The sequence below is a fragment of the Equus caballus genome, chromosome 3 (assembly GCF_041296265.1).
Source record: "Equus caballus isolate H_3958 breed thoroughbred chromosome 3, TB-T2T, whole genome shotgun sequence".
Lineage (NCBI taxonomy): Eukaryota > Metazoa > Chordata > Mammalia > Perissodactyla > Equidae > Equus > Equus caballus.
This window is the reverse complement of record NC_091686.1, coordinates 19,740,042-19,767,043: the sequence shown is the minus strand read 5'-3', so window position 1 is coordinate 19,767,043 and position 27,002 is coordinate 19,740,042. Positions and strand designations below refer to the sequence as shown.

The 27,002-nt window shown below is 42.8% G+C and overlaps 1 protein-coding gene across 3 annotated transcripts; it reads left to right on the top strand.

Moving 5' to 3' along the window:
• The first annotated feature begins 8,748 nt into the window (after positions 1 to 8,748).
• Positions 8,749 to 24,920, top strand: NQO1 (NAD(P)H quinone dehydrogenase 1). 3 transcript variants are annotated; one of them, XM_005608375.4, is made up of 6 exons: positions 8,749 to 9,152; positions 14,523 to 14,687; positions 14,776 to 14,906; positions 22,009 to 22,122; positions 23,047 to 23,148; positions 24,040 to 24,920. In XM_005608375.4, the coding sequence occupies exons 1-6, from the start codon at positions 9,146 to 9,148 to the stop codon at positions 24,343 to 24,345; spliced, it is 825 nt and encodes a 274-aa protein (XP_005608432.1). In that variant the 5' UTR covers positions 8,749 to 9,145; the 3' UTR covers positions 24,346 to 24,920. The 3 variants fall into 3 exon arrangements, with proteins under 3 accessions (XP_005608432.1, XP_070119181.1, XP_070119180.1); XM_070263080.1 differs by having other exon boundaries at positions 8,786 to 9,152; positions 14,397 to 14,687; XM_070263079.1 differs by lacking the exon at positions 8,749 to 9,152 and adding an exon at positions 10,779 to 10,889.
• Positions 24,921 to 27,002: the final 2,082 nt, after the last annotated feature.

Genomic DNA, 27,002 nt, shown 5'->3' with positions numbered 1-27,002 from the left:
CGCTGTGCCATGGGGCCAGCCGCATACCTTTCTCTAAATCTTGAACTATTCCAAAATAAAACGTTTAAGAACAGTTTTATGAAGAACGTTCAAACAGCTCAACTGCTTTTTCTTTTAACAAAATGTTTTATTATGGAAAATTTCAAAGATATGCAAAATTAAGTATAGGATAATGAATCCCCATATACCCAACACTCAGTTTCAATACTAAACCAATTCTGTCAATCTTGTTTCAAAACCGGTGGACAGTTAACCATTAATGATTAGGTAGCTAGTAACTAAAGTGTTTTTTTAGGCAGTTATAATTGTAGCTTTTAGTTGCTCACCCACCCATTGTCAGTCGTGCTGCTCAGGTAATATATGATCTCACTCCCACTAGGTTCCTCATAGATAACATCCCTGATGCCTGGGTCACCATGGTAATGGGTGCTTGTCCCCTGTCAAAAGTCGACCCCTGATCAGTTCAGGCCAGTTGAGACTCCAACCCACCAACTGAGCCTGTGCTGGTGTCTGATAGGTGAACTGATGTCAGAAAACTAAAAACTCTATCCTCAGATCATGCCAACGCCACCATTTTGTGAACATGTATCCTATGAAAAGCCATGAGGTTTGACTACGCTTGCCCAGATCACCAATTACTTCACTCCTCTTTACCTCCAATCATCTATCCCCACCGTTCAGACCACCTTGCCTCTCTACCCCATAAAGATCCCTAGTCTACATATTCAGGGAAGTGGATTTGAGATTTGTTCTCCAATCTCCTTGCTTGTCTGCCTTGTAAATAAACCCCTCCTCGGCTGCAAACTTTTCATCTCAGTGATTGGCTTTTCATGTGATGAGCAAAGCAAACCTGGTTCAGGAACAATTTGGTGAATGAGGCAGGAGGAAAGTACAGACAGACCTTTTGCCCACAGTTTGTTGGCCCCTTGCCTGTGTGGAGAGCCTGTGGATGAGTTCAAGCAGCTGCTGGGACCACTTTTCCCAGGGACCATTCTGGGATTTTTCCCTGGCTCAGCGCTGCTGACTCTGGCATGTAATTTCATTTCTTTGCATAGAGAAATGGTTTCTGGGTTTGGAAGACATCTTTTTGGTGAGTAACTTCAGTATAAGTGACTATATTCTTCTTTCTTTCTTTTTTTTTTTTTTTAAAGATTGGCACCTGAGCTAACATCTGTTCCCAATCTTCTATTTTTTTCCCTCCCTCTTCCCAAAGCCCCCCAGTACATAGTTGTATATTCTAGTAGGTTCTTCTGTTTCTGCTATGTGGGATGCTGCCTCAGCATGGCTTGATGAGTGATGCTGGGTCTGCACCCAGGATATGAACAGGTGAAACCCTGGACCACTGAAGCAGAGGACATGAACTTAATCACTCAGCCGTGGGACCAGCCCCCAGATTCTTATTTCTTCCTCCTTCTGGCTTGCCATTTACTGTGAGGGTCTTGGCTTTGGGGATGTCCAATGTTAAGGAAGAATTAGGGGATCCACTCACAGAGGTTCTGTTTGTTTTGTTTGGTTTTTTGAGATCTGGTTCTAGCTGCAGCTGAAATATACTTTTGACTGGCCGTGTCTAAATTCTGAAACAAGGGGAAACAGTAAGTTAACCCCCACGTGTAACTCCCTGGGCTGCATTCTCCAAAACTGGGCAACCTTTAGTTACAAGCCAATGAAAAGGAAAATCTCTAAAGAGTGGAGCATGCCACTTTCCAGCACAATTGCTCAAAACCTAAAGGTTCTGGAAGCTGTAAATACTTACAAACAGCAAGATCTTACTAAGCTTGTTTTGTGTCCTGAGCACTTGGCTTAATAATCACCAGGTTGGGGGGGTCCCAAAATATGGTCAGACAAAAATGCAGTTGCATCCCATTTTGCAGTCAGAGGTGGTTGGACAGAAATATGAGTTGCACTCCATTTGCAGCTAAGGGTCCTACCAAACTGCCATCAGCCTCAGGGGATTACATTGACCATTAGAAGGAATCTTTCAATTAAATAAGATCATTTAAAAAGTGTGTTTAAAAGCCAAAGTTTCAAATTTCCAAAATAATCTTATGGAAAGTCACAAAAGGAAAAAGTTGTTATAAAGGTACCTAAAAGACTAATATGAGTATAAAAGACAAATATCAAAACAAAATTTGGATTCATATCTAGCAAACTTTGTATTACTATACTTGACTCATGGCAGTAATTTTAAAATAATAGCTGTGGAGTCTCTGTGTATGTGTTTCTATGTTATATGTGTGTGATATTTTTATGTCCAGATGGTATAATTTCTAAAGGAGCTCTATTCAATTGGCTTAAAGTAAGTTCCTATATAAATGTAATAGAAACTATTGCAAATGTTTTCCAAGCTAAAATGATATAAAATAATCTTTGGTAAATGAAAGCTTATGTATGTTTGCTGGTTTGACTGAAATAGGAATATAAGTTATCAACATTGGATATTGTGGGGGGTCAGAACGGACCACCTCAAAATGTGTCTCTTTGGCTTCATTATTTTTAAGAACAAAAGACTCTGAAAGAAACTTTGACCATCCCCCTAACCGCCTAGAAGAATTTAAGACAGAAGGCCTGTTCTAGGAAGGAGCTCGTACCATAAGGTAATATTGTCTATAGCCTGCCCAGCAAACACTGGTTTAACAAACATTTGCATTTTCATCTGCATGTAAATTGCCGTCCTCCTCTTTAAAGTCCCAAACCACTACTCCCAACATCCTCCTTTGCCTTTGGCTGAAAATGGTATTTAAGGTGGCCACTTTTGCCATTTTGACAAGTTGCTCAGTTTTCCTGGGTTTCTCCCATGTATACATGTTATAAAGCTTTGTTTGATTTCCTCCTGTTATTCTTTCTCATATCAATTTAATTTGTAGACCAGCCAGAAGGACCTAGAGGGTAGAGGAATTATCTTCCTCCCCTACAATATGATGCAGTCATGCAGCCTTTATTCTACCTGGGTTTATTGGTCAAATAAGCTCATTTTACCTCTGTTACAAAACTCTTTAGCAAAAACAGTAACTTAGAATGATAGCTAATTTTGTCTAATCTCACATGAAGTTTTGTAGGCAATCTACATAATTATTGGGAACAAGTAAACTAAATAGATGTAAAAAGATAAAAATGTTGGGGTACTGGCCCCATGGCTGAGTGGTAGTTTGCGTGCTCCACTTCGGCAGCTCAGGGTTTCACCAGTTCGAATCCTGGATGCGACATGGCACCACTACTCAGGCCATGCTGAGGTGGCATCCTACATGCCACAACTAGAAGGACCCACAACTAAAATTAAAAGAAAAATACACAACTATGTATTAGGGGGCTTTGGAGAGAAAAAGGAAAAATAAAATCTTTACAAAAAAAGATTAAAATGTTGGGTGAATTTTTGACAATGATTATGCTGTTGTTTTTTTTAAAAGATTGGCACTTGAGCTAACAACTGTTGCCAGTCCTTTTTTTTTTCTGGTTTTTCTCCCCAAATCCCCCCAGTACATAGTTGTATATTTTAGTTGTGGGTCCTTCTAGTTGTAGCATGTGGGATGCCACCTCAATGTGGCCTGACAAGCAGTGCCATGTCCATGCCCAGGATCTGAACCAGTGAAACCCTGGGCCTCTGAAGCAGAATGTGCAAACTTAACCACTCGGCTATGGGGCCGGTCCCAATTATGCGTTATAATGTATATACTTAACTTCAAAAACTTTTGGTAACTTGAAACCTTAGAGTTTTGCTAAGTTAAATGATAAAATTTATAGAGTATCTAGATCATCTCCACATAAGATATAATATTGGATATTAATTACTAAACCTAGATTTATCTACCTTTGGCTTTGTATTACAGAGAAACTAGAAACATATTTGGGTTTATGGATAAACATTTTGTGCCATGCTGCAGAATTTCCTATGAGAAAGCACATGTTTCTAGACAGTATTTGTGATCTGCCAATCCACAGGATGTCAATACAAATATTAAGAAAAGTAAAATGTACATTTTCAGTAAAGAAGATTTAAGAAATGAGATTTTCTTTTAGTTAAAAAAAGATAAACTTGTCCTGAAGTATTAGGAGAGAGGAAAGAAGGCATGGAACAAATTCTGAATGTAAAAAGAAAGTTATAGAAGCGGAACCTTGAGGAAAGAATTTTGTGCATGGTCAAGTTGGCTAAGATTAATATGAACTCAAATAAATGAGTTTTAATATCAAAAGTAAGCTGGTGCAAAATTAAAATTTGTTTTTCTCTCTCCCTCTCTTTTTTTTTAAAGATTGGCACCTGAGCTAACATCTGTTACCAATTTTCTTTTTTTTCTTTTTCCAAATCTTCTCTCTAAACACCCCCAGTACATAGTTGTATATTCTAGTTGTGGGTCCTTTTGGTTGTGCTATGTGGGATGCCACCTCAGCATGGCTTGATGAGTGGTGTCATGTCTGCACCCCGGATCCGAACTGGTGAAACACTGGGCTGCTGAAGCAAAGCACGCAAACTTAACCACTGGGCCACGGGCTGGCCCCTGTTTTTCTCTCTCTTAAAGGGATAATTTTCTTGAACATTTAGTCTGCTCTTGATAAAGAGATTATAAAAGATGGTTATTTTTCAGTAAGTCTACCTAAAAGACAGAAAATCTATGTTTAGTTAAAATAATTTCCTATGTGCCAAAAGGCTGAAATCTCCCTCTTAGGAGAACTTAGGTATTTTAAACTATTCTTTGAGTTTAAGCCACTCAAAAGACACCTGATCACCTGTGACATGATCAGAGACGTTTCAAACAGCAAAAGATGCTTCAGCCCGGACATCTGGAAATCTTCTTGACTGGCTGTCCCATTAACTCAGGAATTGGTTTATAATTTGCTCCAACCACCATCCTTGTTTTTCTTTTTCTTTTGCTAGAAATGCTTCTTATTAAATACTTGGTTACTTGCTTATACAATATAGGCCTAACTTTGGATGACACTTCCTATGTTCTAGAGATGATCCTGGGGACCCAAAGAGAACTCAAATTAAGGAACTAGATACCATCAGATGTTCCTCTGCACCATCTTCACTGTGGAGACTGGGTCCTATTGAAATCCTGGGAGCACAAGCACCCAGATCAACTTCATCCCCACTGGATGGGACCACACAAAGTGGTGCTGGTAATGCACTCCTCAATAGAGCTGAAAGGAATTAAGCCATGGATCCACCATACTCAAGTCAAGCCAGTCCCATGAGTATCTTCAGACCCACCACATCTCATCTTCTAGAACACCACGGGAAGTGGGAACTATACCGTGGAAGAACATTGTAGCTGAGATCATCCTAACCTCTACAGTCTTCATACTCCAGACACTGACTTCTCCAAATGACAAGTGAACCCCAGACAGACCTCAAGTTGTGGTTCAGAAGACAGTCTCCTAAAAATAAGTAATGAATGACTCCCAGGTTTGTACCTTACCTGTTGGACTATTTGCTCGTCTTTTCTTAATTTTCTACTTGCTATGATTTACAGTGTACTACCTAAAGGGCTAAACAACTTCCTTTGTAAACCAATCAATAGTTTCTAGTATAGCTTCCGCAAGATAAAGACCACAAATTGGACTATAAACGTGATTGTTCTTTTCTTTTTCTGTTATGCTTCCTTGTTGACTTTGACACCCCCCAAACCTGGAAGGACAATTTAATGACTAAAATTTCTCAGATGTTGGCAAAGGCAGGTGATCTTTCTAGATATTGGATCTGTCATCCCAAACCATATTCAGTGTATGACCATGGAAACCCCTTGATAATTCTGGTTTATAATGTCACCAGACTTTCCCCCTTGAAAATTAAAAATGTAACCTATAAACATGTCACAGACAGAGCCTGGCTGGGCCACCTACCAAATGAGACAACAAGCTACATGGGTACAGAAAGTATCCCCAGAGGTGCCAGGTCTAAACTGTTTTTCAGGATTATTCTCTTGGATTCCCCAAGGGATCAGATCTATTCTTCAGGGACTATTAAAATTTGCGTTACCTCTACTTCTTATCTTTCTGGTTGGATACTTGATTATAAAATGTGCCTTTGCATGTTGTTCCAAAACTGTTGAACAAGATATGAAAATTCTAATATAATGCAAAATGTCACCCTGAAGCTTGGAACAAGAGAATATTTCCAAATGAGTGCTAAACAGTTCCATTTCTCTAATCCAGATCTATGCCCCAGTTCAGCAGGAAGTAGCTAGATCGGTCATCACCCCGAATCCCACAAGAATTAGGAATGACCAATGAATAGAGGGGATTGAAACTGGTGAATAGTTAGCCATTAATGATTCGGTAGCTAGTAACTAAAGTGTTTTTTTTTTTTTTTTGGCAGTTATTAATTGTAGATTTTAGTGTTCACTCACTCATTGTTAGTGGTGCTGCGCAGGCAATATATTATCTGACTCCCACTAGGCTCCTCATAGATTACATCCCTGATGCCTAGGTCACCATGGTAATGGATGCTTGAGTTTTTTCAGGAAATAAGAGTCGACCCCTGTCTAGTTCAGGCCAGTCAAGACCAACAACCCACGAATAGAACCTATGCAGGTGTGCAATAAGTGAACTCCTAACATCAGAGAACTAAAAACTCCAGCCTCAGATCACACAAATGCCACCATTTTGTGAACATGCATCCTATAAAAAGTTACGAAGTTTGACTGTGCTTGTACACATCATCAATTACCTTATGCCTCCTTACCACCAATCATCTATTCCCACAGTTCAGACCACCTTGCCCCTGTATCCCATTAATATTCCTAGTCCCCCTTTGTGGGGAGGCAGATTTGAGACTTGCCCTCCCATCTCCTCAATTGGCTTCCTTGTGAATAGACTCTTTCCCTGCTGCAAACTTTTCATCTTGGTGATTGGCTTTTTGTGTGATGGGCAAGATGAACCTGGCTTGGTAGCAGTTTCATCATTCTGGCAGTTTTGTGGTTGTTGTTGTTGTTGGAGTACTTCAAGACAAAGCCAAGAAATTGATTCCCATGAAAATTGGGAACACTGACATGAGCTGTTCTGCTCCAGGGCAGGGAGTGGAGCTGGAGCACCTTCTCTCTCCACCTCCTCTCTTAACACTTGCTGATACCTCCCATTGGCTAGACACACCTGGAAGCCAGAGGGCAAGAACGCCCCAGTGATGCCACCTGTAGAGTCAGCCTCCAGGGGCACAGAGTAGTCAGGGAAGGGTGGAGAATGGAAAAGCAGAGGAGACAGCACAACCAGCACACTGGTGACCCCTCAGTCTATGACCCCCAGCTCATATCTTTCTCTTGCATTCTAGACCTGTGATGCCCAATACAGTCGGCATACTTCCCACTTTCCTTCCCTCTGAACTTAGTAATCATTTGTAATCTTTCCAATGGTACACTTTAAAGTTCTATTTCTTTTTCCTTCACCTTTTGATAGTGTGTCTCCACTCTGTTCTGTAGAATGAAGACTTTACTATAACTTTTGCTTTTGTCAAAACTGACTATAGTGGAGCCATTTTAAAATGCAGTGGAAGCTGCCTTCCAGAAAAACTGCTTTGCTGTCTTGAACCTGGGACTGACCAAACCTTTGGAACTGGGTGAAACCAGCAATTGTTTTACAAGCCATTGTTTGAGCAGTCAGCAGGAGAATGAAGAACCTGATCTTAAAGACTGAGGATATATACTTTCTGAAGACAGAATCAATAATCTATCAATGTTTAGTCAAATCTAGCTCTCTACCTCCAACTCTAATTAAAACTCTTTGTAATACGACTTCCCTTCTTTGCCTTTAAATTCACCTGAGGGCCGGCTGGTGGCATGGTGGTTAAATTTGGGCTCTCTGCTTCAGAGGCCCATGGTTTCAGGTTCAGATTCAAGGCATTGACCTACACCCCGCTGATAAAGCCATGCTGTGGTGGCATCCCACATACAAAATAGAGGAAGATAGGCACAGATGTTAGCTCAGGGCAAATCTTCCTCACCAAAGAAATAAAATAAAAGCCCCTGACTTTTAGTCCCTAGATGGACACTATTTGGGTTCCTACCTGAATCTGTGCTCCCCAATTGCAATTCTCTGATCCAAAAATAAATGCTTGGCCTTCTTCAACTGGTTTCTGTTTTTGTAGGCTCTCACTTTGTAGAGATTTAAAACTTTTTCTCAGGGCCGGTCTGGTGGTGCAGTGGTTAAGTGCCCACGTTCCGCTTCTGTGGCTAGGGTTCCCAGGTTTGGATCCCAGGTGCTGACATGGCACCGCTTGGCACACCATGCTGTGGTACATGTCCCACATATAAAGTATAGGGAGATGGGCATGGATGTTAGCTCAGGGCCAGTCTTCCTCAGCAAAAAGAGGAGGATTGGCAGCAGTTAGGTCAGGCTAATCTTCCTCAAAAAAAAAAAAAAACCCAAAACTTTTTCTCTGCTCTATTCAGTTCCCTCAACTAGGACTTTGTGCAAAGCCACCAAACTTAATCTGCCTTGGCTATTCTTTAAACGCTTCTCGCCTATGTACTGCTATCCCTCAGATCAGCCTTGGACTAGGTCTTGGGGATCAAAAACATTTATTTCCTAGCTTAGGAGGAGCAGGCATTTGCACCCAGGGAAGCGCGTTCTGAGGGACCCCACAAGAGCAGAATCTGAACCTTGCAAAGGAAGAAACATATTCACTTTCCCGGGAGCAAGCCTTCCAGGTCGTCTGGGAATTGTTCTCCTCAGCCCTCAAAATCAAGTCCCGAGTCACAGTGACTCAGCAATTCTGAGCTTAAATGACAACAGTCTTCCGCACCCCCCCCCCCACCCCCACCCTTTGCCCTCCCCGTTCATGCCTAGGCGATTTCCCCCCGCTAGGCGAGGCACGAGGGAAGCGCCCTACTGAAGCCTTGAACGCCATCGGAAACTTCCTTCTCGTATCCCCAGGTAGACCCATGGGGCCTCTCGTCTGCCCCACCCCTACTATCAAAGGTCTCTACTCCAGGCCCCTGATTCCGCCTCCTTCCTGAAACTGCAGCCAACGTGCTGCGCCCTGCGCCCCAGCGCCCGGGTGGCCGGCTCCGCCCTTGCGCTCCCCACGCCCCTCCCACGGGCTTCCCCGCGTCCCAGGCTCAATTGGCCGTGCAGGGTATAAAGTACCCGGAGCTTTGCGGGCTGCACAGGCGGCAACCCGGCCACCAGTCGTCCAGCCAATCAGCGCCCCGCCGGAGCCATGGCTGGTAAGTGCCCCCGTTCGCGGAGCTCCGCAGCCTCCAGCCACTGAAGTTGTGCAGGCGATTGTGGGGTCTGCGCCCTGAGTGTTCTTCCTGGACTCAAACTGGAAAAGTGAAGGCATTGGTGCCCTGGGATGCGCCCTGATGGGACCCCAGGAGACGGGGAGCTCCTGTTTCTACCCCACCCCCACAAACTCGGGGAGGGGAGAGCGTTGAGTAGAGACTTGACCTTGGAAGCAAAAATTTCTTCCAAAACAGGTCGGAAACCGGCCCTCGGAGGCCAAATCTGGCCCACTGGCGCACCTTGTTTGGCTTTAGTAATATTTAAGACACTTTGGAATAAGCTGCTAACATTTAAAATAAACATAGACGATATCACTTAAAAATGTGGAGTCCCAGTTTCTGCAGGAAAATTGAAAGATATGGCGATGGGTGGGCTGGAGCTGGGGAAGCTGCTCCCTTTGTTTTGACAGAGACCAGACCCAGTCCCAGGCTGCCTGGCCCAGGAGACATTTTCAGTTGTGACCCTTGGACTGGACTGGGCAAACCCGATCTGGTACGGGTCCATTTCGAGTGACAGAGCCTCCCCTCTCCTCCATCAACCTGAGGGGACCTTAGAGGTGACCACACCTTTATCGGATGTGTGAAGGACCTGTTAGGCATCCTGGACCCACTGCAACACCTGCAGGGGCAGGGAGCTCTGTTTCCCAGGGAGCCTTACTCGGAGGTTGGAGGGTGCTAAAACTTAAGTGAGCTGTTTCCTCAACTAGGGCAGAACTCTACCTTTTTGTGATTTCCTTCCCTCTAAACCTAGTTCTGGGGGCCAGCCCAGTGGCACAGTGGTTAAGTTCGGACATTCCGCTTCAGCAGGCCAGGGTTCGCCGGTTGGGATCCTGGGTGCGGACATGGCACTGCTTGGCAAGCCATGCTGTGGTACGCGTCCCACGTATAAAGTAGAGGAAGATGGGCACGGATGTTAGCTCAAGGCCAGTCTTCCTCAGCAAAGCAGAGAAGGATTGGCAGCAGATGTGAGCTCAGGGCTATCTTCCTCAAAAAAAAAAGAAAAGAAAAAGAAAAGAAACCTAGTTCTCCTGTCTGAAAACACACACACAGAATCCCATCTTGCTGAAAGGAAGTGGGAGGAAGACACTGCTGCTGCAGTTGACAAACTACAGTAAGAATCTCTGAGAAAAGCACTGAGCTGGGGGTTAGAAGTCCACCCAGAGTTTCTAGAAGCCTAGGGCGGAAGCATCTGGGAGAGACTGCACGGTAGCTGACAAGGCTTCCTGTATGCATGTTAGAGGATGTTACTTAGACAAAAAAAGGTGGGAGAGTGAGTATGAGAGAAAATTGTAAGATTTGAATCTTGTATGACTAGTATTAGCTGTACCCAGCTAACCACATCTTGAGGTTAACTGAAGCAGTGTTTGCTTGCAACTAACAGACGTGTCTGACTCGCCTGCCTGCCTTGAGGAATCCACTGAGCCCAGGGGGCAGAAGCAGAATGCACGAACTGATTTGAGGGCCCGCCCTTGTTGTATTTCGAATAGGTTCTCCTTGATTGCATATTCTTCCTGCCAAATGATCATGTGGGTACTATCTCTTTAACCGTTAAAGATACCCAGACATGCTTTCATTAGAGTGACATACTGCAGTCTGCTTCTCTCACCGCCAGCGTTATGTGTTTTGTCGTTAAGTTCTATGTTGGTCGTCAGGGAACCAGAGGACGGTTTAGTCCGGAAGGTTAGTGAAAACTCTTGGTTTCAGAACGGCCTGAGGTTGAAGGCAGAGAATTGTAGGGATGTCAGAGCAACATATGAGGCAAGAGGTCAGCTCCCAAGAGACAGTCAGGATGCTTCGGCCAGCAGAATGTACTCTCCATGAAGGGAAAGGTTCGCGTCTGCTTTGTCCACTGATGGATCCCAAATGTCCAGAGCAGTGCTTGCTGCATAGCAGGTGCTCCATGATCCGCGGTGGAGAGGCTGGGAGGATGGGTTAGTGAGAACATGAGCGTTTCAGGGGGGAAGGCAGGTGGCTGGTGTGGACTTGGGTGGAGATGGAAGACATAGGCTGGTGGGGAAGCAAGGAGGGCTTACAGGACACGCAGAAGTGAGGGTGAACTGGAGCATGTTTTGTAGGGACCGGGATCTGGACGTGAACCAGTGCAGGGAGAGAGATGCATTGACAACGATGTGCTCAGCTCGCTTAGAAATGGTCGCTTCTATTAGATAAATGACGTGCATGACCAGCAGAAATGAATGTTAAACCAGAGGTACTGATCATAATCCCATTTGTCTCTCAAAACTCGGCTCAAATGGCAGCTGCTGCTGAAGGCTGCTCCTAACTGGCCAGGCCTGAAGTGAACAGCTTTCCTCTGTGGAACTCTGTCGCTTGCCTCTCCCATCAGGCCAATGCCATTAGTTATTTGTGTATGTGTCCTATCGTCTTTCTTAGGGTAAATTCTGAGAAAGTCAGATTTGTCATGCAGCTAGTTAAGTGGCAGGAAGGCAAACTGAACGTTCCAAGTCCAGAAACTCAGGTTTGTCCATGAAAAATGACCTGGAAACGAGTGACTTGGAAGTATGCCGTTTGGGTCACAAATATCCTGATTGAGCCTTTACTTCCGGCAAATAGCGTGAGTGTTCTGTTAAGTGCAAGTGAATGTTCTGTTACTGCCTATTCATAGCCTGGGATCCTTTTTCTACTGGGTTGTTTTTAGGAATCTATATATTCCAGGTCTTGAACTCTGTTGGTTATATTTCTGGCAAATATTTTCTTCTGTTTGCATCCTTAGTTTTCTTATGTTTGAAGGTCACAGGCGTGCCCAAAGCTGGTACATGGGGGGCTCCGTGAAAGCAGGGGTGGATATCCTCACTTTCTCAAGATTTTCTGGGACGTGCCTTTAGTTTTTACTACTTAGGAAATGCTTGTTAAGATTGATAAGGAATGAAAAATATATGTATGTCTCGATAAGGAGTAAGCCAAGAGAGTAAAAACAGACGAAGCAGTGTTCAGTAAGCATTGCTGTGCCTGATGCAAAGGTCACTCGCAAGGAAAGTGCATGGCAGCGTCAACGTGCCCTCATTGCTCCCAAGCGTGTAAGTTCATGAGTTGATAAGAAAGGTGTGGGAATTGGTTGAGGCAGCCTCAGGAATTCCTTTCCTTTTCCCAGGCCATCCAAAGCAGAAAAATCACCTCCATAGCACTTAAATCCTCATGAAAGTCATATTCCACCAAATCTGACTTTACAGAGTCTGAAACGCCAGGCTGGACTGAGCCTGGAGAGCCTCGTTTTTGGCGTGCAGGGGCCTGAAGCTCACGCCTGGCTGAAGTTCACCCAAGGGCGCTGCCCATGGCAGGCGTGGTTAATGATAAAACCGAGACGAGGACTGAAGGCTTCAGTGTGGCTGTCTAGTTAATTTTCTTCTAACTGCACAGAGAGGTGCAGGTGCCTTCTCCAGCTCCACCCACAGCGCCACAGTTGAGTGAGTGAGGTGTGAAGCAGGGGTCCAGTTAGTGGGAGGGATGGCGGCGGTGAGCAACTTTCTCTGGTTCCGCCCCACGCCCTGCATACCGTGGCGGGGGTTTCTCTAGGTCTGTATAGTTGTAGATGATTCCGGCTTCACCACTTGCTGTGGAAACTTGGGTCACTTGCGTAACTTTTCTCTGCCTCAGTTTTCTCCTCCATACTGTGAGGATACTAATTGTATTTACTGCATGGCGTTCTCGTGACAATTGAGAAGAATGCAAAGCCCTTAGAGCAGCGCCTGGCACACGGTAAGCGCCCACCGTATGCTGTTACTGCAAAAGTGAAGGATGCTCATTCTAACAACCTTACTAATACCGAGGAAGTCCAAGAAAGAGTGCGTCTTCCCCTCTGCCTCTACCCCCTCGCCGTCTCTTACCCAAGAAAACGGTTGTTTCATGTGATCAATCCACTTCTTTTTCCCCCATACCAATATACTGTAAATCTACCTACATATATGTAGTTTCTTTCTGTTTTGTAAAAATGGATTCACATTCGCTTCTTTTTATCATTTAACAATATATCCTGGGTATCTTTCTGGGTGACTCATTCTTGTTAACAGCATAATATTCTGTAGTGTGTATGTACCATAGTTTATTCCACTGCTCCCCATAAATCGACAGTCAGCTTATACCTGACTTTTACCAGTGGAAGGAATGGTACAGGACTCCTCCTTGCTCCTAGATCCTTATGTCCTGATGCTTTCAGTCTGTAGAACAGATTCCCCAGAGTTGGACAGCTAGATCAAAGATTTATGTGCCTTCAGAATTTTAAAAGATTCAGCCTGATTACTTTCCCTGCTGAGGCAATTCATATTCCCACTGGCAAGGTGCCTGTCCTCCTGAGTCTTCTTAGCCCTCAGCGTTACTTGTCTTCAATTGTTTTGCCAATCTGTTGGGTAATAATGACATCTCATTTTAATTTGCTTTTTCTGACAGGCCAGGCGGGGCACCTTCTCGTTTGTTTGTTGTGATTTGCATTTCCTCCTCTGCAAATAGTGTGTTCAGATCCTTGACTTATTTTTCTTTTGCATCATCTGCCTTCGACTTATTTGTAGGCATTTTTTGGGATTTTAACTCTTTGAGATAAGAGTTGCAGATAACTTCTCCTAGTTGACTGTCTTTTGACTTTGTTTATGGTGCCGTGGGTAAAGACACGTTTTTCATTTTTATGTGGCTTTATTTCTCAAGCTTTTCTTTAATGCTTTCTGAATCTCTAGTCTTTCTTAAAAACTGTTCTCTGTCGTGAGGTTAGACAAATTCTCCCTTTCCTTCCATACTATTCTAATAGTTTCATTTTTAAAAAATTAGATCTTTAATCTGCCAGTAAACTATTGCTGTATGTGGTGTGTCAGTGGGTTAGTTAATAACAATAGCTTTTATTGAATACGCTAGACACACTGAACAGTGCACATGTTCTAAGTGAATTTTCACAAACCAAACACACACTTGTGTGATGAGCACCCAGATGAAGAAAGAGAACATTGCCAGCACCCCAGAAGCCCCTTCTGTGCTCTTTCAGTTGCTCGCCCCATGAAGGGTAATCACCATACTGACTTCTCACACCCTTGCTTAGTTTTCTAAGGGGAAAACTGTATTTTCATGCAGATGGCTGATTAAGTATGCCCACACCATTGACTAGTTAGCCACTGTTTTCCCAGAGAGTTTAAAATGGCTCTTTTGTTCATTGCTACTTTTAAGGAGAAAATATCTTTCTGGTTGCAGTGGATGGATTGCATAACCTGAGGTCTAACTGAGTCGCCTCTTCCATCGTGGATCCTGGCTCAGCTCCCTGTAGCCGAAACTTTGCTGGTTGGTAACTGACCGTGTGCGTTATGTGTGTCTAATCAGCCAGAAAAGCCCTGATCGTACTGGCCCACTCAGAGAGGACATCCTTCAACTATGCCATGAAGGAGGCTGCTGTGGAGACTCTGAAGAGGAAGGGATGGGAGGTCGCTGAGTCGGACCTGTATGCCATGAACTTCAACCCCCTCATCTCCAGGAAGGACATCTCAGGTAGGAGCAGCTCTCCCCTTTAATTAGGTCCTTGTGGAACTGCTCCCCTGGGGGTTCTCTGGCCCCAGCCTCCTTTTCCTCTCTGCAGGTAAACTGAAGGACCCTGAGAACTTTCAGTATGCTGTGGAGTCTACTCTAGCTTATAAAGAAGGCCGTCTGAGCCCAGATATTGTGGCTGAACAAAAGAAGCTGGAGGCTGCAGACCTTGTGATCTTTCAGGTGTGGTAGGACATCAGATGGGGTGTCAGGAGACTTGAGTTCTTATTGTCCTGGACCTATCACTTAATTAGCTATGTGGTCATAGAAAAGTCACTTACCCACCTGACTGCATTCTCTCCAAAGCACAGTGATCACTTCAAAGGTGCAGCATTAGACAGATTTATAGATTTCGTAGATTTATACAATCTGTCTATTACTCTGAAAATATGAATGTGTCTACAAACACGACATGGGAGCCTTGAGCTTTTTTTCCCAGTGTGTTTCATCTTTTCTTCAATTAGTGATTCCTTGTGGAACCTCTCAAAGTTTGCAGTTTTCCCTCTCTCTGTAAGCATCCTGAATAGTTTGTGGAGTGCTGCGTGTGAGAGAGACTTCTCTGCTGTTGGAGGTTCCCAGCTGAAGGGTGCATTGCCCTGCTTAATGTATTCCAGCAGCACACCAGCCTTCTTCTCCCGGAGGCTGCCTCACGAGTTAGCAGTCAGTACTGGAACTGTGTGTGCCCCTTGTCATCTTTCGTGAAAATGCCAGACTCTACTCCATGACTTTGCTTCTACCAATTCCGACCAGCGCTTTGATATTGAATGTGAAAAGAACATGACGCTGGAAACTTCACAAGAAGGGTGATACCAGCTGTGGCTTTTGGAATTATTCCATCAGCTGCAAAGAATCCAACCTTTGAAGTCCCTTATTCTACCTATTGCTATGACTCAAAGCCACACAGCGTTAGTGCCCCAAAGGATGCCTTCTCGGTCCATGTTTACTACTGCGTCTTGTCCTAGTGCAGCCAAGACAGCAGCAGTAGCAGCTTTTAGTTCTGCATCTCAGAATCATCAAATTTTAGAATTGGAAAGGACCTTGGTGGCCTTTAAATTCAGCTTCTATTTGATACGTAAGTTTTCTTTACTATCAGTACCACTGAGCAGGTTGTGTTACCAATTTCACCTCACTCCCGTGGGACTCCGACCCACATTTGGAGGAGCTCCAGGGAGGGGCCCACAATCCCTCCCTTCCTCGGAGGGTTCCTTCCTGATCAGTGTCAGGGATTTGAAAGGAACCACAGGTGACTGTTCAACAGCACAAGCTTTTATTCGATGGCTGAAGAATGGAGAAGTAGGAACTATGTTCACAAATCAGCTTCTCAGCTCCTGGGGCGATTAGGCAGCTGTTTTAAGGGGTCTGAGTAAGAAGGGAAGGAATATTCATAGTTATTCAGGGAAATGGGCAGGCTTTTCTGGGGAGCAGGGGGGCCACCTCTTCTCTTTCCTTATTTTGTTATATCCTGCCGTTGCCATGGCAATTGTAAACTTTCATGGTGCTGGTGGGTGTGTTATGTAGCATGGTAATGTATTACAATGAGCTGTGGGGTCTGTGTCAGGTCAAGTCAGAGTGCCATGTTGCCATCAACCGATTTTAACTGGTTTCGACTACATGTCTCAGCTATCTCCTCATTCCTCTCATTGTGGTTTCCTGTAAGCTAAAGAGAATGCATTAGGCTTGTTCTATTTGTGTGTGTGTGTGTGTGTGTGTGTTTGTGTGAGGAAGATTGGCCCTGAGCTAACATCTGTTGCCAATCTTCCTCTTGTTGCTTGAGGAAGATTGACGCTGAGCTAACTTCTGTGCCAGTCTTCCTCCAATTTATTTGTGACGCTGCCACTGCATGGCTTGATGAACGGTCCTAGGTCTGCGCCTGGGATCTGAACCCATGAACCTGAAGCGGAGCACACGAACCCAACCTCTACACCACCAGGCCAGCCCCTCCCCTAGGCTTGTTCTGCTTAGCATTGTTGTTAATGTCTTACAGGGCCAGGGGCCCGGGTAACAGTTGCGCACTGCAAAATAGCAATACATCGAAGGGCAATGTAAACACTTCAGGTTGGTACATTTATCATAACAGTTCCCCTACAGATGACAGGAAAAGTCTTATTCTAGCAAAATGAGTGTACTATGTATGATAGTCTGTAACATGGAAATAAAGTGTCCTGAGGAAGGAGTGCTTTAATTCTCCTTGAGGAAGGAGATGCCATATGGGCTAGCCCCCTACCCACTTTTCTCACTTCTGCAAACAACTTGAGGGAGAGTAAACTTTTAATGCTCCGCAAGCCCACCAATTCTGTTTTCAGCTCTGACATTCAAAGGGGACCCAATCTACTCGCCTATATAACCTACACGTTTATCCTAAAAGCTGCAGATCTGGCCCCTCACAATTGGAGGGTCATAATGTGAGAATTTGAGAACCACCAGACCCAGTCGAGCCCCTCTTTGTACAGCTGAGGCAGAGGAAACTTAGGGAAAGTGTGGGGCTTGTGTGGCAAAAGTCGTGCGTCAAGTTAGTGGCAGATTCAGGATGAGAACTCAAACCTCGCTCTCAATCGTATGTTCTTCCTGTTCTAAAAGCCTGCTTCCTTAACCCCATTTCTGTAGGTCAGCAGCCCTTTCAAGAGAGAGCTCACGAGTCCTACAAATCCCTTCTCTGTCCTAGTCTTTTTCCTCCGGGCATGTTCTAATTGTCATCATCTTTAAGTCATGAGTCAAAGAAAATAAGAAATTTGGTGAGGTGCTTACTCTGCCTTTATCAGGACAAGAGGCCCAATAATTGGACTTTCTCATGGGAATTCCCTGATAACCCTATGTCACACTGTTTGTTTGGATATTTGAGTGGTTCTGTTCTAAATGATAAGATTTTATATCTGTGAGCATAAGGTTTGTGTTTCTTTTTTTTAATTGAGGTCATACAGTTTATAACATTGTGAAATTTCATTTGTACATTATTGTTTGTCGCTCACCATATAAATGCATCTCTTCACCCCTTAAGCCCACCCTCCACCCCCCTTCCCTTTGCTAACCACTAAACAGTTCTCTTTGTTGGTGTGTGTATCTTCCATAAATGAGTGAAATCATATGGTGTTTGTCTTTCTCTGTCTGGCTTATTTCACTTAATACCCTCAATGTCCATCCGTTTTGTTGTGAATGGGATGATTTTCCTTTTTTATGGCTGAGTAGTATTCTGTTTTGTGTGTGTGTGTGTGTGTGTGTGTGTGTGTGTATATATACACATATATATACACCACATCTTCTTTATCCAGTCCTCAGTTGATGGGCCCTTGGGTTGCTTCCAGGTCTTGGCTATAGTGAATAATGCTGCAGTGAACATAGGGGTGCATGAGTCTCTTTCAATTGTTGATTTCAAGTTCTTTGGATAAATACCCAGTAGTGGGATAGCTGGGTCATATAGTATTTCTATTTTCAATTTTTTGAGAAATCTCCATACTGTTTTCCACAGTGGCTGCACCAGTTTGCATTCCCATCACCAGTGTATGAGGGTTCCCTTTTCTCCACACTCTCCAACATTTGTTATTTTTTTTTTCTTGGTGATTATAGCTATTATAATGGGTGTAGGTAGTATCTTAGTGTAGCTTTTTTTTTTTTTTTGAGGAAGATTAGCCCTGAGCTAACATCTGCTGCCAACCCTCCTCTTTTTGCTGAGGAAGACTGGCCCTGAGCTAACATCTGTGCCCATCTTCTATTTTATACGTGGGATGCCTGCCACAGCATGGCCTGACAAACGGTGCCATGTCCACACCTGGGATCCAAACCGGTGAACCCTGAGCCACCTAAGCAGAACGTGCGCACTTAACTCTGTGCCACCGGGCCGGCCCCCTTAATGTAGTTTTGATTTGTATTTGGAAAAATGTCTGTTCATATCATCTGCCCATGTTTTGATTAGGTTGTTTGTGTTTTTTTGGTCATTGAGTCGTGAGTTCTTTATATATTTGGGAGATTAACCCCTTGTAGGATATATGAATTGCAAATATTTTCTCCCAGTTGATGGGTTGTCTTTTCATTTTGATCCTGGTTTCTTTTGCCTTGTAGAAGCTCTTTAGTCCGATGAAGTCCCACTTGTTTATTTTTTCTTTTGTTTTCCTTGTCCAAGTAGACATGCTATTTGAAAAGATTCTTCTAAGACCGATGTCAAAGAGTGTACTGCGTATATTTTCTTCTAGGAGTTTTAAGGTTTCAGGTCTTATGTTCAAATCTTTGATCCATTTTGAGATAATTTTTTTGTATGGCGAAAGATAATGGTCTTCTTTCATTCTTTTGCATGTGCCTGTCCAGTTTTCCCAGCACCATTTATTGAAGAGACCTTCCTTTCTCCATCATATGTTCTTAGCTCCTTTGTTGAAGAGTAGCTGGCTGTAGATATGTGGTTTTATTTCTGGGCTTTCAGTTCTGTTCCAATGATGTGTGTCTGTTTTTGTACCAGTAGCATGCTGTTTTGATTACTATAGCTTTGTAGTATATTTTGTAGTCAGGGATTGTGATGCCTCCAGCTTTGCTCTTTTTTCTCAGGATTGCTTTAGGTATTCAGGGTCTTTTGTTGTCCCATATGAATTTTAGGATTCTTTGTCCTATTTCTGTGAAGAATGTCATTGGGATTCTGATTGGGATTGCATTGAATCTGCAGATTGCTTTAGGTAGTATGGACATTTTTACTATGTTTATTCTTCCAATTCATGTGCATGGACTATCTTTCCATTTCTTTATGTCATCATCGATTTCTTCCAGTAATGTCTTATAGTTTCCATTGGATAGGTCTTTCACCTCTTTGGTTAAATTTATTCCTAGATATTTTATTCTTTTTGTTGCAATTGTAAATGGGATTGTATTTTTTAGTTTTCCTTCTGTTAGTTTGTTGTTAGAGTATAGAAATGGAACTGATTTTTGTAAGTTGATTTTGTACCCTGCAACTTTGCTGTAGATGTTGATTATTTCTAATAGTTTTCCGATGGATTCTTTAGTGTTTTCTATATGTAAAATCATGTTTTCTGCAAACAGCGAGAGTTTCACTTCATTGCCTCTTTGGGTTCCTTTTCTTTCTTTTCCCTGCCTAATTGCTCTGGCCAAAACCGCCAGTGCAGTGTGAGAATGGGCACCCTTGTCTTGTTCCTCTTCTCAGAGGGATGGTTTTCAGTTTCTCCCCATTGACTATGATGTTGGCTGTGGGTTTGTCATATATGGCTTTTATATTGAGGTACTTTCCGTCTATACTCATTTTATTGAGAGTTTTTATCATAAATGGCTGTTGGATCTTATCAAATGCTTTCTCTGTGTCTATTGAGATGATCATGTGGTTTTTATTCCTCATTGTGTTAATGTGGGTCTATCACATTGATTGATTTGCAGATGTTGAACCATCCCTGTGTCCCTGGTATAAATCCGACTTGATCATGATGTATGATCCTTTTAATGTATTGCTGTATTTGGTTTGCCAATATTTTGTTGAGGATTTTTGCATCTATATTCATCAGTGATATTTGCCCGTAATTTTCTTTCTTTGTGTTGTCCTTGTCTGGCTTTGGTATCATGGTGGTGTTGGCCTCATAGAATGTGTTAGGAAGTGTGCTGTCTTCCTCAATTTTTTGGAATAGTTTGAGAAGGATAGGTATTAAATCTTCTTTGAATGTTTGGTAGAATTCTCCAGAGAAGCAATCTGTTGCTGGACTTTCATTTATTGGAAGGTTTTTGATTACTGTTTCAATCTCTTTACTTGTGATTAGTCTATTTAGATTCTCTCTTTCTTCTTGATTCAGTTTTGGGAGGTTGTATAAGTCTAAGAATTTATCCATTTCTTCTAGATTGTCCAATTTTTTGGCATATAGTTTTCATGGTATTCTTATAATCCTTTGTATTTATGTAGTATTCATTGTAATTTCTCTTCTTTCATTTCAAATTTTATTTATTTGAGGCTTCTCTCTTTTTTCCTTTGTGAGTCTGGCTAAGGGTTTGTCAATTTTGTTTATCTTCTCAAAGAACCAGCTCTTTGTTTCATTGATCCTTTCTACTGTTTTTTTTGTTTGTTTGTTTTAATTTCATTTATTTCTGCTCCAATTTTTATTATTTCTCTCCTTCTGCTGACTTTGGGCTTTGTTTGTCCTTCTTTTTCTAATTCTCTTAGGTGTAATTTAAGATTGCTTATTTGAGATTTTTCTTGTTAAGGTGGTCTTGTATTGCTATGAATTTTAGGGCCGCTTTAGCTGCATCCCATATGAATTAGTGTGGTGTGTTTTCATTTTGTCTCCAGATATTTTTTGATTTCTCCTTTAATTTCTTCAGTGACACATTGGTTGCTCAGTAGCATGTTGTTTAGTCTCCACATCTTTGTCCCTTTCCCAGCTTTTTTCTTGTAGTTGATTTCTAGTTTCATAACATTGTGGTCAGAAAAGATGCTTCATATGATTTCAATCTTAAATTTATTGAGGCTTGCCTTATTTCCCAACATATGGTCAATCTTGAGAATGTTCTATGTGCACTTGAGAATGTGAATTCTGCTGTTTTTGGATGGAGTGTTCTTTATATGTCTATAAAGCCTATCTGGTCTAGTTTTTCCTTTAAGTCCACTATTACCTTGTTGACTTTGTCTGGATATCTATTCATTGATCTAAGTGGGGTGTTGGGATCCCCTACTATTATTGTGTTGTTAATATCTCCTTCTACATTTGTTAATAATTGCTTTATGTACTTTGGTGCTCCTGTGTTGGGTGCATATATATATGTGTGTTATGTCTTCTTGGTGGAGTGTCCTTTTTATCATTATATACTGCCCCTCCTTGTCTCTCATTACCTCTTTTATCCTGATGTCCATTTGTTTTATGGAAGTATGGCAACACTTGCTTTCTTTTGTTTGCCATTAGCTTGGAGTATTGTCTTCCATCCCTTCACTCTGAGTCGTGTTTCATATTTTTTATACCATATCTACTAAAGCAAGCTCTTGGGAAAATATTGATTTAGGCATCACACACTGAGGCAAACTTTGTCTGCAATCCTTGCTGTTTCGACTTTGCTGCCAAAGGTTATTTCATAGAAACAAATCTTATTTTCATGTGGATTTCTTCAGGCCCATCCAATATTTGTATCTTTAGGTAGAAGCAGGAGTGTTGAGTTGACTGACCAAAGACAATAATTTTGTTTTCTTTCATGTGCTAACTCCTCCAGAAGGAACAACAAAGGCCTGAAGAAAGGGCCCATCAGTGACATCATGATCAGCAGCTGAGCTGCCCTCTGTGCTAGGAGCTGCCAATCTGACCTCTTGTCCTCTGTCCCACAGTTCCCCCTGCAGTGGTTTGGAGTCCCTGCCATCCTGAAAGGCTGGTTTGATCGAGTGCTTGTAGGGGAGTTTGCCTACTCATTTGCTGCCCTGTACGAGAAGGGGCCTTTCCAGGTAGGTAGACGGTTCTGCTTTTTCTAACAGCTGAACTTTGGGTAGATTCTGTCCTGAGGCAGAGTTTTGAGGACAATTAGATCCTAAGATCAGGCTCCAGGTCCCTTTGTGAGAGATGCTTACTAAAGGTTTTATAGATATTTTGACATGATGTTTAGGATTTGCTTTAAAATACTCCAGGAAAAATAGGGGCGAGGGAATTAGATAAAACTCACATGGCAAAATACTGAGAGTTAAAGCTGATGGATGCATCATACTATTTTCTCTTCTTTGTGTAAGTTTGAAATTTTCCATAATAAAAATTAAAAAAGAAAGTCTGTCTTTGTTTTTCAGAGACCCAAGTACCACACAAGATACATCTTTTTTTTGGTGAGGAAGATTGTCATTGAGTTAACATCTGTGCCAATCTTCCTCTATTTTGAATGTGGGATGCTGCCATAGCATGGCTTGATGAGCAGTGTATGGGTCTGTGCCTGAGATCTGAACCCACGAACCTTGGGCTGCTGAAGCAGTGTGTGCAAACTTAACCACTACGCCACTAGGCTGTCCCCACAAGAAATATTTTGATACCTTCTAGATGACATGCCTAGATACATGCCTAGCACTGTGGGAGACAGATAAAAACAAGAAACAAATTACTCCACCTAGGCACCAGCAGTCAACACTGATTTTGCATTTCCATGATAACCTTCACTGGATTTGCTACACCCAGGAACACGGAATCCTGGGCTTGTCCCTGGCTACCTGTCTGGGGATCATCTTCCAGGCTGGTACTTCTGCAGTCATCTGGCATGGCTCAGAGCAGCCAGTGTATTCAGTTAAATAAAAACAGATAGGGTGGACTTGTGTGTTCTTTTCTCTGGGGCTGTTCATTAACTTCCTGTTACCAAGGAGATGTGGAAGATAATGACTTTTCTTTTACAGAACAAGAAGGCAGTCCTTTCCATCACCACTGGGGGCAGCGGCCCCATGTACTCCCCCCAGGGTATCCATGGGGACATTAATATACTTCTCTGGCCAATTCAGGTACCACGTTTTCACTGAACCTACAGGGGGATTAAGTGAGCTTTCTATGGGGTCCAAATCCTCAGCTGAAAACAGACCTGAGGTGTAGGATGAAAGCATTGTAATGATTCAGAACCCTAGGGAGCTTCCTTTAAGACTTACCTTTCTTCCCAGGCCCCTATGCTTATAGAAAAGCTCATGTGTGCACAGGTCTAAACACCACTCTCTCCTAACCAAGGCCTAGTGCAGACGACCCCTGGATTTGTATTGCCACAGGCTCTGATTCTCTCCAGATGACCGACATCTTTCTCCAGGCTTCCTGTCCTTCTCCAGCTTGCTGCTACAGTCTCATAGACTATAGAGCCCAAGAAAATTTAAGAAATGCTTCACTCCAGCTAATAAAACTGAGGTCTGAAGTAGGCTTTTGGTGGTCACCAAACTCAAGATGATCTCTTCTAAGGAAGAGGGTTGGAAAGAAGAGCAAATGAGGTGGCCACCTGTAATACTGAAGAATTAATATTAACATTGGAGAATAAGTGATAATCATTTAAGACTCGTCTAGTTCTATGGAGAGGCCGAGAAAAGCACATCTGCATACCTCGGCAAGAGTCAGCTGCCAAGAAGCTGAAACTCTCCCTCGTGTAGTGGCACTTCCGGCACTTTTGGCAGAGGATCCCAGGCTGGCACAGCTTCAAGGTCTCATTCATTTAAAGAAGATTACAGCTGAATAAGCTAGAAGAGGTAACAGCCAGGTATAGAGAGCAGAGAAGGTCTATAACTATGAACTGACTCTCCAGGGTGCCTCAGGCTCCACACTGGAGTGTGTTATTGGGATTAACCTCTGTTGTTTGTATATGGTACACGCTGTATAGGGTTTGTTCTGACTCACCTCTGTGCTTTGTGTATCCCCAGAGTGGCACTCTGCATTTCTGTGGCTTCCAAGTCTTAGAACCTCAACTGACATATAGCGTTCTGTACCTTCCCAAGGATACCCGAATTCAGATCCTGGAAGGATGGAAGAAACGCCTGGAGAATATTTGGAATGAGACTCCACTGTATTTTTCTCCAAGTAGCCTCTTTGACCTAGACTTCCAGGCAGGATTCTTATTGAAAAAGGAGGTGCAGGAGAAGCAGAAAAACTCGAAATTTGGCCTTTCTGTGGGCCATCACTTGGGCAAGTCCATCCCAACTGACGACCAGATCAAAGCCAGAAAATAAAATTCACAGGGCTTGATTTCTTTCTAAAATGTAGCCAGATCTATGTTTCTTCTTCAGGCCTCCTTGACTTGCTTTAGTTTTTAAGATTTGTGTTCTTTTTCCACAAGGAATGAATTGAGAGAATAGGCTATAATCATACATTTTTGGATAGTTTTATTTGACGTAATTGATTGTTATGGTTGTTATTGTGGCAAAATCTGCTTAGGCTCAAGAGGCCACTTAGGACTTAAGGTCCTGTACGCAATTTAATTCCTCTTTTTAAGGATAAATTTTTAGAGCTAAATCTGGCTGGACAGCATCCAATTCTTCAATGCTCTATTTTTCTGTTAATTACCTCTGTGGTTTATGGCAGAAGGGACTTGCCCAGAGAAAGAAATGACTGAATCTGACCTAAGGGACTTGTTTAGTAGTTAGTAGTCTATGCTTGTTTATGGTATGTATTTGTTGTAATGGCTACACAGTGACTAATATGCCTGACATGAGTGGTACTCTTCCTTCAACTTTTGTTGTTTGTATACAGTACACGCACATACCTTGAAATGACAAGCCTAATAAAGGTCTCTTCTTTACCTCAATCTTCTAATTTAATGTCTGCAGAAATAAACCTACATATCTGTATACTATATCTGTTACAGTGAGTGAATTCAAGAAAGGAAACAGTACCCCCAATACTTAAAATCAGCCTTCCACAAACAGTACTATATTCTACCTATATAACCATCTGGAAAGGTTTTTTTCTGTATCATTGCTACACTGACAACTTTTAAGGATGTGTTTTGGTCCCACGACTTTTGGGATAAAATTGTAAGCTTAGAGTTTTATTAACTTTGGTCAACAATTTTTGCAGACTGATCTAACTTCCCATTTAATTTGTTGAAGTGCTCCTCTACCCACTGCTGGTATAATTCATCAAGTATGATGAAAGACTGCCCTCTTGTGTGCACAGGGAGGAAACGAGAAATGACGCAAGCAAGGTTCCCTGAACTGGGAACAGCATTGCACCTACCTGCGGACATGCAGGCCGGAGAACCTCATTTGCCAGATGTCAAATGGCACTGGGTGTTTCTTCGCTCTACAGTATCCACAATGGCAGATGGCTGGGTGCTTCCATCAGAAAATATTTTCTGTTGCCTTCATCCTCACTACAATTTTGAGTAAATTTCTAAAAGTTCCAAATCAACTAAAATCCATTTCTGCAAAAAAGACCCACACTTGTGGCATCAGCGAAGCTAGTGATGGAGGCATTCAGGCAAAAGTGGCATCTACTAGGGAAGATTAGGATCAGAGGATTCAGTAATAAATTAAGGCCAGAAGCCTATAAGGTGACTTGGCTTGAGAGCTTGCCCAACAGGGCCGCTTCATACTGAATGGTAATGGAACGACCTATTAGGATCCTCTCAGGGAATTTAAAAGACATTTACAGAAAGGCAGGAAAGAGAGTAGTGTAGAAATCAATAAAAACAATGCAGTGAAGAAATGCCAAGGGGCAGTATTTATTTTGATTTATCTGATTTATCCAATCAATGGGCCACTCTTCTAGGCACTGGGAATACACTAAGGAACAAACAGTGCCTGCCCTTATGGAGTTTGTAATTCTAGTGAATAACAGATGAACAAATGTCAGGGGGTGATAAATGCTAGGAGGGAAAAAACAGAGAGGGCTACAGGAGTTTGGTTTGACACAGGGTGGTCAAGAAAGACCTCTCCAGTAACGCTACTTTTGAGCCAAGACCCGATAGAGAGTGAGACATGTAGATATCTGAAGGAAGAGCCGTGCAGGCAGGAGTGATGAGTGCAAACCGCTGTGGAAGGAGCATGTTTAGTAAGTTTGAGGAAGAGAAAGGAAGTTTCTGTGACTAAAGCAGAGAAAGGAAGAGGCAGATAGGTCAGAGGTACAGCTGGAATCAGATCACAAAGAACGTTATAAACACTGTAAGAATGTAAGCTGGGAAGTCACTGGAGGGTTCTGAACAGAGGTGTACCAATCTGACATGTTTAACTCTGGCTGGTATGTGAGAAATCAAGTATAAAGGACAATGATGGAAGCAGGGAGAATCGTTGGGAAACTTGTGACAATCTAGGGAACAAATGCTTTGGGGCAGCAATAGATATGTTGAGAAGTGGTGGGATTCTGAGTATATTTCAAAGATAGAGTAACAGGATTTGATGATGGATTGGACCTAGGTCAGATAAGAAAGCTCAGAGGTATTTTGGCTTAAGCAATTGGAAGAATGGAGATTCTATTTGCTAAGGTAAGGAAGAATCTGGTGGAGTGTGTGGTGGGAAGGGTGGAGTCAAAATCTGACCGCAGACATGTTATGTTTGAGCCTGTCTATTAAGAAAGCATAGTTAAGCTGTCAGGCAGTTGGATAACAGGAACCTGGAGTTAAGGGAGAAGTTTTGGCTGGAGATGCACATTTGGGAATCTTCTTAGGAGTTGAGATCAATAAGAGATGGCTTAGGAATTGAGGAAAGCAGAGAAGACAGCTGATGATTGACTTCTAGGGCTCTCCAGTGTTAGGAGGTCAAGGAGATGAGAATGAAAGAGTGGCCAGTGAAGCAGGAGAGCCGAGTGCAGTGTCCCAAAAGCCAAGTGAAGAAAGTGTTTCGAGGAGGGAGGGATCCAGTGTGTTGATACTGTTAAGCAAGTAAGACAG